At 46.8% G+C, this 18,112-nt stretch overlaps 1 protein-coding gene across 1 annotated transcript in view; it reads left to right on the forward strand.

Moving 5' to 3' along the window:
• The window catches only part of PLXNA2 (plexin A2), a 222,069-nt gene that overhangs the window by 147,777 nt on the left and 56,180 nt on the right, over positions 1-18,112 (forward strand). Inside the window, exons 8-12 of the mRNA XM_031014522.3 lie at positions 437-533; positions 3,664-3,778; positions 12,019-12,219; positions 14,087-14,183; positions 17,141-17,331. Coding sequence (XP_030870382.1) covers positions 437-533; positions 3,664-3,778; positions 12,019-12,219; positions 14,087-14,183; positions 17,141-17,331 — 701 coding nt within the window. The remainder of the gene's footprint in view (positions 1-436; positions 534-3,663; positions 3,779-12,018; positions 12,220-14,086; positions 14,184-17,140; positions 17,332-18,112) is intronic.

Genomic DNA, 18,112 nt, shown 5'->3' on the forward strand with positions numbered 1-18,112 from the left:
GGAAGGAAAACACTTGCTCTGCTTTGAGTTAAGGCTGCACAGAACACAGCGTCTTTCCAGATAGCTCGTCCCTCCTAGGAATGGAGTGGCTTCCATCAGTAGTTTTTTAGCAGGTCTCTCCACAGAACTGGGGGCTCAGACCTAATATTTCTGAAATCCTTTCAGTAATGGAACATGACTGACCGAGGCAAGGGGCTCCGTGGAATCTGCTTCTTCCTCCCTGCAGGCAGAGGAAGTCTGGGTCTGAGGGGTGGGCTGGTATTTACCCAAAGAGGCTTCCTTGGGAGGAGAAGAGACGATTCAGGCAGGTTCCACATAGTATCTGCATCCTAAGAGAGCCCTGTGGTGGCTTCATGACTTACATTTTATTTTTGTGGCTGTCCACTGGGTCCCCACGTTGTTACCCAACCCCGTCCTTTTTTGTTTGTTTTTCCAGACTGGTTTGGGCTGGAGCTACAGCTGAGGTCGAAGGAGACAGGGAAGATATTTGTCAGCACCGAGTTCAAGTTTTACAACTGCAGTGCCCACCAACTGTAAGTGCTTATTAGAAAGGGTCTTGCTCTGGGTCTGGATGTGGGTATGGGCTTTCTTCCCCTCGATGCTAAGCTCCTTTAGGGCAGGAACCATGTTGTAGTCACCTCACAGTTTCCCCATGGGGCCTGACACTTTGTTTGGACAGAGTACACTGTACATAAATACTACCATATTAAACCAAATGGTATTTACTCTCTATAGTCTCTGAATCCTTGGATGCCACCCCAACACACCTAACCCCCAACTCTCAGGCCAAGATAGTAAAAAGAGAGTCAGAGAACAGGAACCGTAAAAAAAGTTCTTCATTTTCCACCACTTGGTGGTGACTTTGAAGGTAGAGGCTGACAGTGAGTGGAGTATGGACATGTCACCCACAACCAGATGAAGAGGGACTCCGAGATAGCGACTCAGCTATGCACACAGTCACCCACAGAGGAGGAGCAGGGAAGGGGGAAAGTAGCCTCTCTCAGCACATGATAAAAAGACCTGGATGGGAAGGTGGAGCAGAGGCCTTCACTCCATCATTTTTTAAATCCATCCTTCAATATTTTCAAGAGGAAGGGAAACCAGACAGGCCAAACCACAGCCTTCAGTGGGGCTTGACTTTAGTTCTACGGACCTCACCAGCCATTCCAGCAGCTGAATGCCTGCCAGTTGGTGCCCACATGCTATGAGACCCCATAACTGTGTGAGAAGCTGGGAACATTTCACAGGGAAAAAGCAGAAATGGAGGGAGTGAAACCCCTACTTAGTTTCTGCTGATCCTCCCTGGTAGAGAAACTGAGACCCTTTCCACAGAAGCTGGGAACTCATACACCATTTGGTTTAGAAAGAAGGAAACACAAGCCTCTGTAATAGAGCCACATAAGGGTCATAGGACCAAAAACCCTGGACATTCAGCAAGGGGAGAGGTCAATCAACAGCTCCATATCAGAGGAGGCAGTGATTCGGAATGTTTACGGACTCATCCTTCCCATTACCCAGGGCAGGAGCCACTTGGGATCCACGTCATAGTCAGGTCTTCAGGGTATCCAGTCTGTAGGGTCCAAGCTATGGGCATGAAGGACTCAGCAATCAAGATGGGAAGAGGGTCTGTTTGCAGCTAAACCCTAAAGGAATCTTTAGTCATTAGAAGAGGCAAATAAGCTAGTCCTCCTTATTCTCCATTTTTCTGAACTTGATTTTCATAATTAGAATAATCTTCTGGAGTTCTTTGGTCTCTACATTAGTCAAGGAAGGAGCCCCATTGGGACAAATAAATAGATGTGCTGAGAAAGACAGAACAAGTGATAAAAATGGCCTGGTGGGAACCAGGGAGGGCAGAAAGGGACTGAAGCTGAAATAGACAAAGCTGCCCTCTAACCACTGCATTTGAATCCCAGCAAACCCTGCTTTGGGAATGGCAAGCATCTGGGCGACAGAACCTCTTACCTCCTTCTCAAACTCCAACATGGTGGTGATGGAATCCATTGTTTGTGAGAGCAATCTTATCTCCATGGCAACACAGTATGATGTCACCACTTTCAAAGATGTATTGCTATGGCAACACAGATGCTGTCACAGGCAGCAAGTTTTAACAGAAAAAAAAAAAAAGCAGGTCTCCTTGACAGCAAAGATTCCATTTTAATGCCAAACACTGCCTCTCTTGCCCTTCTCTACTGGAATTCAGTTAAAATTCATGGAATCAAGTATAGTCCCCTCCTTTTAATAATTTACTGTAATAAAAGTAAACTGAGGCCCACAGAAAGATTAGTGCTACAATGAAGGTCACAAAAGTAGCCAGCGGAAGAGCCACATCTAGCTAGAGCCCCAATAACCATCCTCCTTAGGCCCTTGGTCCATTTTCATTATTTACTTGCTGAATCATAAGATGTTACCAAGAACCAGTCTATCTGAGAGTACATGAGATAGCATGAAGCTCAGAAACTAAAAAAGTCTGGGCAATGGAGAATGGGATAAAAATGCTCTGAATGGGAAGATGAAGTGTAAATGGGCTAACCAACCCAACATACTATGGCCTGTGAGCTGGTGACCCCTGGATCAAGCCCCAACCACCCAAATGTAATCAGAGCCCCACCAGGTGGCGCCAGACTGCAGACCTGGTCCTGTCCATTCCACGTTGGCCTAGTTGTGAAAGATTAGATAGAGTAGGGGGGGCTGCGAGGAGGAGCAAGACTAACCCCCCCTACAAAACCCATTTCCATTACAATGACCTGATCACACACAGAGAGCCAAAAGAATATACACAGTCTCCAGGTGAAATTGGAAGGAAAGAAGTGCTCACCCTGGTAAGAAAAGCACATACCACACACATAGCCTACTGTTCCATGCCTGGGGGAGTGGGACAAAGTTACTGCTTAATACTGTTAGCTCCCCCAAGCCCAATAACACAGATGATATGAACCAATTGTTAACACTCAAATGTTATTTAAGAGGTTGAAATAACAGGTAATTTAAGCGCTTGACTATAATACTCACATTTAGCATGGCATTTTTCGAAACCATTTTCTATACATTATCTCATTTGACACCAAACAGCCCTGTGGCATAGACAGGAATGTTTTATTACAGGCAGATGAAGATACTCCAATTCAGAGGGTGAAGTGACTTACTCAGTGTGACCCCAGTGGCAGTGGCAGAAGCAAGTCTATAATCAGATCTGCCCAATTCCTGTCCCTGTGCTCTGCCAGCTACCCTGTCTTTACAAGCAGTGAAATATTGGGAAATGTTTAGCTACCAGCATTCAGAAGAAAACCTAGTTTGCAGCATTGCCAAATTCTGTGGCGCAACTATTTCCACCATGGCCGATTTCAAACTACCACCATGATGTCTATCAGCTTGCAAAATTCCTGAAAATGTGAATAATCAGTTCTCATGAGCTTATAGAAGCACACCCCTGCTTTGTAAGTTATACTCTTATCTGGTTTCATTTTCTTTCCAATTTTCTGTTCCCATGAATATCATGGATGGAGAATCCACAATTCTTGGTGCTAGAGGATGGCCCACCAGTCTTCCCTCCTGAGAATGAGACTAGGATTTAAACACAGGTTAACAGACTTCTATCATGACACATGCCACCTTCCCTCTTTGTTCTCTTCTCTTTGCCTCTCACCATCTCTGTCCTTGCAGGTGCCTGTCCTGTGTCAACAGCGCCTTCCGCTGCCATTGGTGCAAGTACCGCAACCTCTGCACTCATGACCCCACCACCTGCTCCTTCCAGGAGGGCCGGATCAATATTTCAGAGGTAAGAAGGGCTTACCCTAACATGGCAGTGTTCCCAGTGAGTCTGAGTGGCCCCTCCCTCTTTAGATGGTCAGTCCAATGGCTTGGCCATTTTCTTGCCCTGGCCCATCTTGGCCGTCTTGCCAGAAATTCTGCATGCTAGAAAGCCCTGTTATTATAAAGCTCAAAAAAGTAGCAGCAAATGACCCCAGAGGCAGAGGCTATGTCTACTAGACTCCTAAGACTCTATGCATTCAAAAGCTTGAAGGTAACTGGGGGTTGAGACTGAAAGCTTAGAGGAAACATATTCAACCAAACAGACTCCCTGGCCTAGAAGAGTGTAGTGAATGGCATTTATTCTTTGAGTCTAGCCCTTTGCTTGGCTGCAGACATAGTCTAGTTCAATAGAACATTCACTCGCAACCATTCTTTCATGCCAACTTCTCTTCCAACTCTAAAATTCAATGATTCTTTGACTCTGATGTATAACTGGGTGGGTGGCCTTGTAGAAAGTGAGAAAAAGTCAGCTAGTGAAAAGAACCAGGGATTGCTAAAAGTCCTGTTTTATTATACAGTCGAAACTCCATCCCTAAAGCCTGACCCACCTTTGTTATTAACACAGTGAAATATCAAATTGCTTATCTTTCTAATGGATATTCCATTCAATGATTATTCACTGAAGTCGACTTTCTTACATATTCATAGCATGTCTCAGGACAGTGAAGCCTGCTTGCTCAGTGTCCCTTTCTTGTGTCGAAAGCTTTTCATACCCCAGCATGGCCAGTTGGATTTGAACAACTATAGAGACCTTACATAGTTGCCCAAATGCATATGTGCATATACACATATTTCTTACTCTATATTTTAGAAAATCCAAAAATGGTAATAAGTGACAATGTAGCATTTTTATATACAACTACAGTCTTTTTTTTTTTTTTTTTTTTTGATATGAAGTCTCGCTCTATCGCCAGGCTGGAGTGCAATGGCATGATCTCCGCTCACTGCAACCTCTGCCTCCCGGGTTCAAGCGATTCTCCTGCCTCAGCCACCTGAGTAGCTGAGACTACAGGGGCGTGCCACCATGCCAGCAAATTTTTGTATTTTTAATAGAGACAGGGTTTCACCATGTTGGCCAGGATGGTCTCGATCTCTTGACCTTGTGATCCACCCGCCTCGGCCTCCCAAAGTGTTGGGGTTACAAGTGTGAGCCACTCCGCCCGGCCTACTATAGCCTTTCTATACATATCTTCCTCTTGCACTAGACTACAAGCTCCTTGAAGGCAAGGACTACATCTTATCTTTAAATCTTCAATGTCTTATTTAGCAAATGTTTGTAGAATGCATGCATGAAAGAATGGATGAACGAATGACCTCTCTATTTAAATCCCATTGATGGCAATTGTGTCAACTTGTCTAAGATTTCAAGTAATGGAGTCTTGTGTCTTCTAATCTTGATAGCAGTGCTGGTTGCTTCCATGGCTAAACATAAGAAAATAGACTCTGAAAGGTTTCTCAAGCACATACCGCTTTGAACTCTTCTTAGTTTATGAAACAACAGGTGTTGTGTTCAGTCAGAAAAATGGAATTTGCCTGTCTTGAAAGGGAGAAACATAGATGCCACAGGTGGCTTTTCAAACAGACCCATCTACGGGTGCCTCAGCATGACGAAACCAGGCATCTAGTGCCCTGAGAACCTTTCAGAAAAGCATTTTCCTCTAGCCAGTTGGTATGCTTTGATGCAGCTGGCCTAAAAACCCTACACCAGCCTTCTTGGACACTGGAGATTAACTCCAGCCCTGGAATTCTGCAACGGTATGAAACTGCTCTGGGGGCAGTCCTTTCACTCAGAGAAAAGGACAGAGCTGCAGGGAGAGGTGGGAGTGGGCACCACAGCTTGGAGCCAATGAAAGAATCGCTTAGAGGGGCAGACCTAGCCAGGAACAGCAGAGCCTGAACACCATGGGAGGCCTGGGCAGGGGTGAAGACTGAGCAGTGAGAGAGTATGAGACACAGTCTCAGAAACTAACTTTGACATGGGCCACTTTGAAAGTTCCTTAATAAAATAGATTGAGGTGGCCCCCAGGACACAGAGAGATTGGGTGAAGTACAAATCTAGACAACAAAGAGCAGCTGCTCCACTTTCTCCTGAGGCTACCCACCTCAGGCCAAGAGAAACCCAAAGCCAAGCCTGAAAGCGACCTGCAGCTGAAGCAAGGGCATGCGAGTGTCACTCAAAGCAAGATAAATAAACTCTGCTGGGGTGTGTGTGGAGGCCAGAGAGCTGAGCCCCTGCAGGCTAATTGGAAGCAGGCCCGGCCTTCCTCACACCATTCAGAAGTCACTGAAATACAGCTCCCTCTCAGCCATGGATGAGAGATTCAACATTCCAGAGCTGGGCCAAGAGAAGCTGTTGCCTCCCTGCAACTCGGGATTAAATTAATACCAAAAGGGACCTAGGGGCAAACTCAGAGACTCCCCACCTCCTTTTTGTTTCATTTTCTGTCCTTGATGTCTGTGGCTTAGGGTTAGAGAAGAGCAGTCCCCTTTGTCTCCCTTCATCTCCCCATTGCCCTGAGTAGGAATGGTGTACGGCTGCTCTCTTATGCTCGTGTGCATTGGTCCCTGGCATGGCCCCAGGGATTGGCTGTCCGGAGGACTGTGAGGGAAGCCCAGACTCCATCCAGCTCCCAACTTTGCTCAGGAAAGGAAACAGGGTGCAGATTCCCAGCGAGGTTGCCAGGGCCACTTCCGGGGCTTCCTAAAATACTGCTTTAGCTCTTAACCACAGCTGGCCACATGTTCCTTTTCAGCAAACAGCAGCCAGGCCCCACTCTTTTCTGTCCAAAGTTCTGCTTTAGAAGAACCCCATCCCTGAAAATTTGAGGAACAGCAAAGATGCACATGCCCAACTTGGGTAAGGTTTCCCTTACTCTGTCAGGCATCCCAGCTGATATTTTCATGTAGTTTGGGGAACTAGAATCCCCTGGATTTCCAGCTAACTGGAAATCCCTTAGCTGTCTCTTTAGGGGTTCCTAGAATATCTCTTTTAGAATTCCAGTAAGCCTCGCTTCCCAACTTTGAATCAAAATTTTATGTCTGTCTGCTTCCTAGGAACAATATATAACTGATTAGCTCCATTGATTAATATAGCAACATTAATGTATCACACATTTATAATTTCTTCACATGTGCCAGGAGTTCTCAAAGTGTGCCCAGGGACCGGCAGCATCAGCATCACCTGGGAACTTATAGAAATTCAAATTCTTGGTTCCCATCCCAGATGAGGCTAAAGATTGAGAACCACTGACATTCGGCATTTCAATGGATTCTCGCAACAGCCCTGCAATTTCATATAATTTATATTTGACATCTGTAGTAACCAGAATGCTAAAAATTTCGGGTTTTTGCCCAAGGCTACAGAGAACTCAGGCATCCAAAAAAGCTGAGTACAGTATGTTTTCTACAGAAAATCAGGGCCCATGAGCTTTGTTTCCATGGTCACAGCCACACTTGCTGGCCTGACTTCAACCTGGTCCTTTGCTATTGGTCATGAGGATTCAGGCTATGGATGGGCCAGCACAAATCTATCTCCACAGATGGAGAAACTGCCCATAGAAGATGGGTCAGTGGTGCCATTTCCAGATAAAAAGACAGCCAGCATATGAGGTAAATCTGCCCACATCTTTCCAGAAGGCGGATGGACCAATTCCATGCTTAGGCTTGACAATGAAGAACAGCTGTGCTAGAGCGAATGCAATTCAAAAATAAAAATATTAGTACTTATTATATATGCAGCATATATATAATTTAACCTTAAGTACTCTGTGAAGTGGATTATATTATAGATGAATAGACTGAGGCTTAAATAAGTTAAACAGCTTTCCTATGATCATCAAATAAATGCAGAAATTAGGATTCAGAGACAGTTTTTCAAGCTGACGTTGAATAAGTGAAAGTCCACTGATTCTGCAGTCACACACGCACACACACAACAAATAGGCGGTAATATTAACAATTGTTAATCCAGCATATTACCACTTACGACACACATTGATTTTCCTCTTTCATGCAATCTAGGTTTGTCAGATATTATTGGCACCATTTTATAGACGAGGAAACTGACTTTCAATTAAACCATTTGTCAAGCTCTCTTAAGGTAATGAGTCAGACCTTTCCAGCACTCAGAGCACAGCAGATCTCTGATGGGGGCCCCCCAAATCTCTTCCTCCCTGAGCCAGATCAGGCTGTGACATGGTGTTAGCAAGCGGGTGTGCACGGGAGGATGTATGGCTTTCAGCTTTTAAAGCTCATCTCCCTCCATGGCTAAACCAGGCCTAGTGAGATGTAGATACATAAATATCTCCTTTATGCTCTGTCCCAGGGGAAAGATAGAACCAAATAAATCCGATTAGCTTCCCAGGATGCCGGCTGCTCTCTCTTTGAAGTCCAGTGGGTGAAGATAATGCCATTTCCACATGGGAGAAGTTGCTTCAGAGGGCTAAAGGGTCCCCAGCACAGAACGCTGGCAGAGCACAGCTGAACAGGTGGGCAATGTGAGCCCAAGACTCATAGGGCTCCTAAACCAGGTCCCTGCTCTCCCTGCAGCTGTGTTTCCTCTTCCCCAGCCTACCGCCACCCCTGGGGTATTCCTACAAGTTTAAGTCTTGGTTTAAACTAAGATTGCTGCTGAGAAGGTGATCCTGGCTCCAGTTGGCCTAGAGACAGAGGAGAAAGAAGATGACCCAAAGAGATCACTCGGAAGGCTGTGAGGATCCGCGGTAGCAATCAGTATTTTAAGAATGTGAACAACAGTCTTAACATTCTGCAGGAAAAGCATCTTAGGATGATTTGCTTTCTTTTTCATAGGACAGGTACTGTATGTGTGTGTACACATGTGTGTGCCTGTGTGTGTGTGTATACCCACAGAAGCAAACAGGTTGGAAGGGGCCTCATTGTATCTGATTAAACCCTTCACCATCCTCAAGCCCCATAGATATTGAAGTTTCAACAACTTGGCAATTGTTTGGGGTCAGTCTCCTCCACCCACTTTCAGCCCTTACCACTGCAATTTCCACCCAAGATTCACAGATCCTTCATGAATATACTCACCAGAATCATCTCACAACCCGAAAGGCCTGTATCTTCCCATTTCCCAAGATGAAGAAAGCATACCTGGGGCACCAACCGCTTCTTTCCTTTGCCTTAGAGAATAGAAGGGAAAAAATCCTGTTCTGTCTGACCTGAGAGCAATTGCCAAATAGAGAAACAAAGCATAAGACATTCTTTCTCTACTAGGGCAATCTTGGGGCCTAGTTCAGTATTTGGGAAGACCCTAATTGTTACCCTTAAATTTGATTCTAAAAAGTCTGAAACAGCAGACCATGGGAAATTTCCTAAAATTCTAGAATCTCTTAAAAAAAAAAACTCATATAATAGTACTCATAAAGTCTACTCATGATTCTCCAACCTCCAGGCTGGACTGGACTTAGCCCAGCCTAAAAGATGAAAGTGTGTGTGTGTGTTACATATAGGTAACATATGTGTTATATATAGGTATTACACATAACATCTATATAAAAGTATACTTTTTTTGGTCCGCATTAAAAGGATTCAACAATCTTTTTTTACTAACCCCAGACATCATACTTCCAAAAGCACATCTTTAAGATCCTGCTACTGAAATTTCTATTTGTTGTCTAAGCTCATTAGAGATGAAAAACAACTGCACGTCATTTACAATTCATCAGCTGGTTCGGAGTAAGAAAATCTCTCTCTCTTTCTCTCTGTCTCTCTGTCTGTCTGTCTGTCTGTCTGTCTGTCTCTCTCTCTCTCTCTCTAACAAACACACACACACACACACACACACACAGGGAGAGAGAGAGAGAGAGTGCGAGAGAGACCATTATACCCCAGCCTTATTTCTAACTTAAATTCTAACATTAGATTTGATGCAGATATTTTAGCTGCTAACAGGAAGTGTTATCTCCTTTTCTGTGAGATGCCTGGGCTTCCCTAAAGTGGTGCTCATCTTTTTTTTTTTTTTTTTTTTTTGGCTATAAATATATGAAAGAGTCTGTCAAGAGTGCCTGCAGGGAATGAAAGTGAAAGTGCAGTAAAGAGCAAGTTTATGAGTTGGCAGCTTGAGTGACTGGCTCCTAAACAGGGACCCATCTGTTCTGGGGTTGCCTTGTGATTCTCTCTCGTGGAGGCCGTGCCTGCCTGGAGTCCTCACATGCAGGTGGCCAGCTGACAAGGGATGACACTGGTGAGCCTGCAGGTGTGTCCAGACCCTCTTAGGTAGGTTTCTGTGCAGAATTTCCCCCAGATCCGGCTCTTCATAAATTGTCAGTAGTAAATTGTCCTTAGTAAATGTGGACATGCCACTTTAGAAATCATGTGACTCCAAAACCCATGACTATTTCCAACTCCAGCTTTTGAGAACCAAATGCCTTCTCAAGTCTCTTCAAGCCCAGAAGGCAGGCTTTACCTCATCTCTAAAGAATCTACAAAGTTGGAGCTAAAAAAAAAAAAGATTTTTTCACAGGTTGCTTTATTTTATTTTCTGTTTACCCTCCCACAAGCAATGACATGCTTGACATGTCCGTTACATGTCAAGCACTGTCAGAAAGACTGGGGAGATGGAGGTGAGTAAGATGCAGCCTAATCCTCAAGAAGCTCACAGCCCAGTGAGGAAAGCAAATCAAGAAATTGTAATTCTGTGGGTCAAAAGCAATCATGGGTGAATATTCATAACCCATCCTGATGCCAGTGCAGGGGCAGGGGCAGGGACGGCCTTGCAGAGAAGAAACTGGGCTGAGTTTGAAGGCTGATTAAGAGGTAATCAATTATTAATTCTCAGAGAAGGTGATGATTTAAAAAAACCAAAAAAGTAAAAGAAGAGGTAATCAACTAAAAGAGGGGCTGAAGCAGGGCAGCAGCAGGAGGAAGACAGGCAGGAGTGTGTGTTTCTAATAGACGGAAAAGCATGTTCAAAGGGCCAGAGGCAGATCCTGTAAGGGAGAGGGCATCTCAGAGTTAACCATACATTCAGTATGGCTGGACTATTATGTGCAAGAACCACAGAGTTCAGAGGGAGGTAGGCAAGGGCCAGATGCTGAACGGCTTGCAAGTGGGGCCCAGAGAAAAGAGGCAACAGCCCGAGCCACACCATGACAAGAGGTGGCCACAGGAGATTCCCTGTGTGAGGCTGTGCCGGCATTGCACAAGGCTTCTTAATTATTGCATTTGCCATTAGGAGGACAATATTTTTGTCATTGAACATGTCCTACACCTTGTAGGAAATCCAGCAATCCTGGCCCCTGGCATCAATGCCAGTAACACCCTCTGCAGGCCCTGTAGCAGCATCAGCCCCCAGACATTCCCAGAAGTTCCCCCTAAGAACCACTGCCCAGGAGAAGGGGACAGAGAAAGGGGAGCCTCCTGTGAGAATTCCCCTAGTGATTCCCTGTGGAGGTGGTTCCCACATCATCACTGCCAGGGGCTACCAGGCTCATCTGCCCAAGGAGAGAAGGAGAAAGAGGAGATTGGCACAGTGGGGTGGCCCTTTGACCTCTGGTGGAAAATCAGCATCTAGTCATGGAGCTCCATAAATCAATCTGTCTTTCTCACTGTCTCTCTCTCATGGTCCTTCCCAAAGCCCCTCCCTACCAAGACTTTCTTTTTTGGTTTTGTTTTCCAAAGCAACATGGCATTCACGCAGAGCCTGGTAATGAAATGAGATTAAAAAAAAAAAAAAAACAGAGCAAGTGTTTAGAGTATTGCTGGGAGGGCTTGATCCACCTTCTGGAAAGCCCAGCTTAGTCAGGGCTGGGAAGCTGAAGCTGCTGATAACGGATGCCCCAGGCATCGGCATCAGACAATGCAAGGAGCCGAGTATCTGGAGCTGGGGAACAAGATGAAACCCAGAGGTAGGGGTGCCAGGCTGGGGACAGGGACACGTGGAGGCTCTTTTATCCAGTGTCTCAGGAGATAAAATCCACAGCTTGCCACACTGTGCTTGAAAATTAATTCCTGAATTGTAACACACACAGCAGATACAGGACAACTTGTGGGACGGGGATGACAATATCAAAGCCCAGGAGCTAAGAGCGATTCCATTTTCCCTGCCCATTCCACGGGCCTTACATGAGGTAATATCCTGCTCTTGGGCAGCCCACCTGATACAAGAGGGGCCTGCCTGTCCCAGGCACGTAGGACAGCATGAACAGGGGACAGATGGAGCCTCTTCGTTTGTTCCCCCAGGACTGTCCCCAGCTGGTGCCCACAGAGGAGATCTTGATTCCAGTCGGGGAGGTAAAGCCAATCACCCTTAAGGCGCGAAATCTGCCCCAGCCGCAGTCCGGCCAGCGAGGCTATGAGTGTGTCCTCAACATACAAGGAGCCATCCACCGGGTCCCCGCTCTGCGCTTCAACAGCTCCAGCGTTCAGTGTCAGAACAGCTCGGTAAGAAAACGCAGGCTGGGCCCTGCCTGGAGCAGGGCTTCCTCTCACACTCGTGCTGGGGCCTCAGTATGGCCAGCCCTGGCTTCCGGAGCCTTCCAGGTTCACAGGCTGAGCCCACATCCCCAGGGACGCAGGAGCCAGCCAGCACCCCAGCCGCTCAGCCAGAGCAGGGCAGGTGACTGGTGCCAGAGGAGACAGTTCCGTGAGGACCCTCATGGCAGACACTGAGATCTTTGTGCCCTTTCTGAAGTTGATTTTTTACATTTTAAATTTTTTTATTTTTAATTTTTGTGAGTACACAGTAGGTGTATGTATTTATGGGCTACATGAGATGTTTTGATACAGGCGTGCAATGTCAAATAATCACATCATGGACCTTTCTGAAGTTGAAACAGCACCTCTTTGTCTTCAGTGAAACTTGAACCAGAGCGAGTCAACCCCACCCTACACCCCATTCCACATCCCCGTTCAGGGAGTGAATAACTGGGAGGGTGCTCCACAGGCGAAAGCTGGAGAAGAGAGGGACAGGAAGTGAGATGGGAGGAGGGGAGGTGGGAGGGGAGGGGTAGGAGGAAGCAGTGAATTTCAGGAGCAGCAAGGGTTAAACCAATCCAGAATGGCAGACAGAGAGCATGAGGTGTTTAATTATAATACTAACCCCAAGAAGATCTTTTTATCTGCCAGCTCCCTGTCTCTGACTGTGGAGGGTCAGCTGGAGATGCGGGAGGGGAGGATGTGACAAAGGTGTTGAGGGAAGCTAATTCGCCTGGGAGAGATAAGGGGAATCTGGGCCTCTTATCAGGGAGCTGTCAGATTCCCAGGTCACAGGCGCTTGATAGAATTTGTAATCGGTGGAAGGCCGCCAAGCGCAAGGGGAAGGCAGGATGAGAAAGAAAAGGGACACAACAAAGGGAGGCAGTGGGCAGGGGAGGGCGGGAGCAGAAGGCTGACAGTGACATGCCCTTCAGAGCTGAAGAGTGGGGGGTCGGGAAGATGCCCCGAGGTCTCCATCACAGGGTGCCAGGACTGGCCACCCAGGGGTGTTATTTCTGAAGTGTGAAGGGGTTAAATGTCTTCTGTGGGATCAGCACAAGAGAGAAAGTCATAGACTCCTGGCCACAGCTAGAGGACTTTAACGATAGGGCTGATGAGATCTGTGCCCGGAAAGCTGTGGGCTGATGAGGTCTGTGTCCGGAAAGCTGTGGGCACTTCTCCCTAGTGGACCATTGGCTAAAGTAAGGCTCGTGCGGAAATAGAGGGCCACCGCAGGGGTTGGCCGGGTGACTGCTCGATGAGACTCTCGGCCTTACAAGAGTAGTAAGAGGGCATTAGCTCTGCCTCTGGAGACACATGGACTTTTTAGGGAGACACGTGAAAAGAGGCACAGCAGATCCTGGAAAGTGCCAGTGCAAGACAGAAAGTGGCAACACCAGGGGATGGACAGTTTGAGGCAGATCTGCAGGGTTGTGGGAGAGGACTCCTGGGGAAAGTAGAGCTGAGCTGGGCTAGAAGAATACGGGTGGGTTAAAAGGATGGAGGTTGTAGGGAGAGGGTTGCATTCCTTATGAGATAGGAACTCAACAAAGACAGAGAGGGGCTTAAGAAGATGTGTTTGGAGAAAGGTAGATTCAAAGCTTTCCACGGGAGAGCAGTGGAGGAGAAAGCTGGAAGAGTCAGTTTGCATCTGATTATGCAGGGCACTGAATGCCAAGCTAGGAGGCTTGGGTGGGATTCTCTTGGCATTAGTGACTGGGATTCAGGGAAAGAGTGTCATAATAATCTGAGCAGCATGCAGGGTTTGCCTGCATCCCTGACCCCTGTGATAGGGAGCCACATGAGCCCCGTGCCTCTGCCCATCTCCCTATAGTACCAGTATGATGGCATGGACATCAGCAATCTGGCCGTGGATTTCGCTGTGGTGTGGAACGGCAATTTCATCATTGACAACCCTCAGGACCTGAAAGGTAAGCGGCTACTTCCGGGTAGAAGTTTGATCTTTTCACGACCCCGGGAAAGACTGGGGCTAGAGGGATCAGAGCCAGCCAGCCGCTGTGCCATGAATAATACACTCCCTCTGTCAGCGGAACTCTTCAGAGGATCCTAAAGCAACATTTGGAGCCATCAAAGGAGTCCTGTTGGGAGCCCTGTTTTATTACAACCAGAGCATCCACCGGGCGGCCGCCAGCCCATCCACGTTATTCTTTGGCTCCTGCAGGCTTTGAAGTGTCTGTGGAACCTGACCTAGGAGAACAGCAGGCAGGAACGTCCGGCTAGTTTCCCTGGAAGTGGAGATATTGTTTCCAGTCAGGCTCTTGTTCCCCTGTCCTTGGCCCTGGTCACAATCACTGCACAAAGAGGGTTTTTAAGGCTGCTCTCCTGTTCCTGAGGTGGGCGGGAGAGAGCAGCATGCAGAGTCCAGCTCACATCGGGAGCAAAGAATTCAGGAAGGGGATCAGGCTGAAGAAGGAGGGGTGCTCCATGAGGGTGACCCTTATTCATCGTCCTATAAACTCATGTCGAGCTCCTCCCATGTGCCAGTTAGGCCCGACCCTCAGTGCAGCAAATGCCAAGATTCCACCCTGCTCTCGAGAATGATAAAAGTGACTCCAATATGATGAGGACTCGTGATGGGTAGACACTCACTAAGTAATTTATTAGGGATTATTTTCCTTAAGCATCACAATAACTCTGAGAGGTATGTACTATTATTATTCTCATTTTCTAGATCAGGAAACTGAGACCCAAAAAGATTAAGAAATGGGCCACGAGTCAGATAGTAAGAGCTGGGATTGGAACCAAGACAGTCTAATTTCAGAGCTCGCAAACTGAGCCACATCACTGTGAGGATCTGCTACTTAGGCCACTGTAGGATTTAAACTCCTTCCCCCCTGGAATATATTCCTATCCCCCACACTCCTCCTACCCTCAGCCACAAGCCTTGCCACATTTCAAGTAGCTAGGGTTGTCACAAGCCTCTGCTTCCACCTGATGGGTCAGCCAATGGAGATGGGGTAGGAGGCAAGGCCATAGCAGGAGCTGCAAGTTTTTCAGCATCTTTAGGGCTGTAGCTCCCTGTCCCAAATGCTGCCATTAAAATCGAGGCTACTTAGACTGGGAGAAAGGAACGGAGCCAGGAGGATTATTTTTTTCTATTTCTCCTCATACCCAGGCCAAACTTTCTCACTGCTAAAACATAGGAGACACTTTCCCTGCTGGGGATCTGGGCTTAGATCCCAGAGGTTGCCTTAGCACCTGGAGCTTAGAGAGCAGCCACATCCGAGCTGTTGCATCGGAAACTCTACTTGTGACTCTTGCAATGTTGAAGAAGCTCTGAGAGTGCACAGACAGCGTTGTCTTCACATTCGTATCACCTCCACCCACTAGCCTGAGTGTCTCTGCCGGCTGCGCATTGGGCTGGGTGGAGAGGACCACACCGTTTAAAGACGCAGGTTCTAGAATCCAGCAAAGTGGGGTTCACCTGCTGGCTCTTTCACTTACAGCTGTGTGAACTCAGATGAATGACTGTTCCCCTTTACATCCAGTCTCCTTATCTGTGAAGTGGAGGGAAGGATGCCCACTTCTCAGGGTCAACGTGAGGATCAAATGAGCTCATGGGTATGAACCATGTGGTACATATTTATAGATGCTCAGTGTGTACTCATTCATTTTAAGATTCCCATTTCCTGCCCTCTACCTTACAAAGCGATAAGCATGAGGGTATTTAAATATAGGCCCTGCAGCTGGGACTAAAGGATGCTGGACATAGCAGAGGAACAGGATGAGGACCTATGGGAAGAATTTTAAAATTATCCTTTCCCTGGGGCATGTATCTCACTTCCAGCAACGGCATACCACCTGGTCCTGAAAGCTTACATGTGCTTGACCAAAAGAGTGGAAAAATGACTTTTACGTGTTTTGCTTTTGGAGAATTCTACTTGTAACTCAAAATCTCAGCAGGCAAGGAGCTAAGACCAGGTTCCTGAACCTGAAGCACAGTTCACTAATTCGCTGGTTATACTAGCACTTTTAAGTCAGCAGGAGACAAAAGCAAAGACAAAGGGTTTGCACACTCCAAATGTTACTATTTAAATAGCCAGTTTGCCCTCTCTGGGGACGTATTCTCCATTCATAAGGGCTGGGAACAGACTGTGTCACCCCCTTTTTTTTAATCAGCAATGCTTCCCTCACTGCTAGCCACCTGGCCTTTCTTTAACCCCAAGCTGACTCCTGTCTCAAACCCATGCAATTTCCAGTTTGCCAGACAACAGTCCTCTCTTCTCAGGACCTACCATTAAGCAGCAAAGCAAGTTGGAGTTTGAAGATTCCAGTTTGGGTCACTAATTTTACTAAGCTCTAAGAGTCATTATCTCTCCCTGAGCCTCATTTTTCCTTCAATGGAGGAAAGCAGCCCTTACCTCCTGCATGAGGACCATATGTGAGAGTGGAGAATAAGAGATGGCAGCATAAGAATATAGCATGAGTTCAAAGAAAAGATAATAAACATATATAGGGCATCAGATATGTTACAGGCACTGTGCTAAGCACTTAATATACAGTATCTTATTCCAACCTCACAAAAAAACAATGATTATCTTCACGTTAGAGATTAGGTAAGTGAGGTTCAAGGAGGTGGAATCCTCTCTCACATTGCTAGGAAGTAGTGAAGCCACAATTAAAGCCCTAATCTGATTCAATCTAGAGCCAGAATTCTTAAATAATATTATTCTTTCTAGTGCCCTTAAGTGACTGGTAAGAGGCTCAATTTACTAATTCCTCAGTCATCCTTGCAATGATAATGATGATTGGTGGTGTTATCCATGGCGGGGAAGAGTTTCTATCATTTCTATCACACCTGCAAGAGGAGGGCGCATTGTGAGCAGCCCTTTCTGGTTTCATCTGTGACCACCTGCTCTCTTTGCAGTCCATCTCTACAAGTGTGCAGCCCAGCGGGAGAGCTGCGGCCTCTGCCTCAAGGCCGACCGGAAGTTTGAGTGTGGCTGGTGCAGCGGCGAGCGCAGGTGCACCCTCCACCAGCACTGTACCAGCCCCTCCAGCCCCTGGCTCGACTGGTCCAGCCACAATGTCAAGTGCTCCAACCCTCAAATCACCGAGGTAAGTCCTGCAAGTCCCTAGAGCAGGAAGGGGCGGCCAAGAGCTGACCCCAAGACAGTGGGAGAGGAGTGCAAATTGAGACTCTGTGGACAAATTATTGGCGTAGAGTGAGTTTAATGTGGGGTGGTGTAGGAAACCTCTTGCGTGTGTCTTGACAGCCCCTGTCTAGGTATAAGAGGTAAATGTATGGAAGTGCATCCTCATGCCTGCGCATGAATGTACAATCGCATTGGTGTGCACGTGCACACGACAAGGGAGGCAGAGCCAGCCCAGTCTCCCTGCCAGGCTGGCTGAGCCAAGTGAGGAGGAGAAATTGGCTCCATGGTGGGTGAACATTTCAGAAAACAGGTTTAGCTTTTCTCAGCAGAAATGTGATTTCAGGAGCCGCAATTAGCTCAGAGTTGCAAAGCTGAAAATGGAAGAAGAGAGTAAAGGCAGGCACTACATTAGCCACCGTGCCATTTCCCAGGATTTACTCCCCGTCCCAATTTTTTCATGCATTTTAATGGAAAGAAAAGGAAGTTAATTATCCTGGGGAAAAAATGATGTTTCCAAAATAGCAAATTTCAAAGGAAGATGATGTGGATGAAAATGCAATTGCTTGGGTTTCAAATGGCCTGGGAGAGGAGTCGCTGTATTTAACTTTGGTTGTGTTCTGTGCTCCCTCTTCACTGCTCCCTAGTCTATAACTGTCACTCATGCTTTGAAACTAACTGCACTTTCCTGGTGGTGGCTAGGAATAAAGGCCCAGGCAGGTACCCAGTGATCTGCATGTTTAAGA

The sequence above is a fragment of the Gorilla gorilla genome, chromosome 1 (assembly GCF_029281585.2).
Source record: "Gorilla gorilla gorilla isolate KB3781 chromosome 1, NHGRI_mGorGor1-v2.1_pri, whole genome shotgun sequence".
Classification (NCBI taxonomy): Eukaryota; Metazoa; Chordata; class Mammalia; order Primates; family Hominidae; genus Gorilla; species Gorilla gorilla.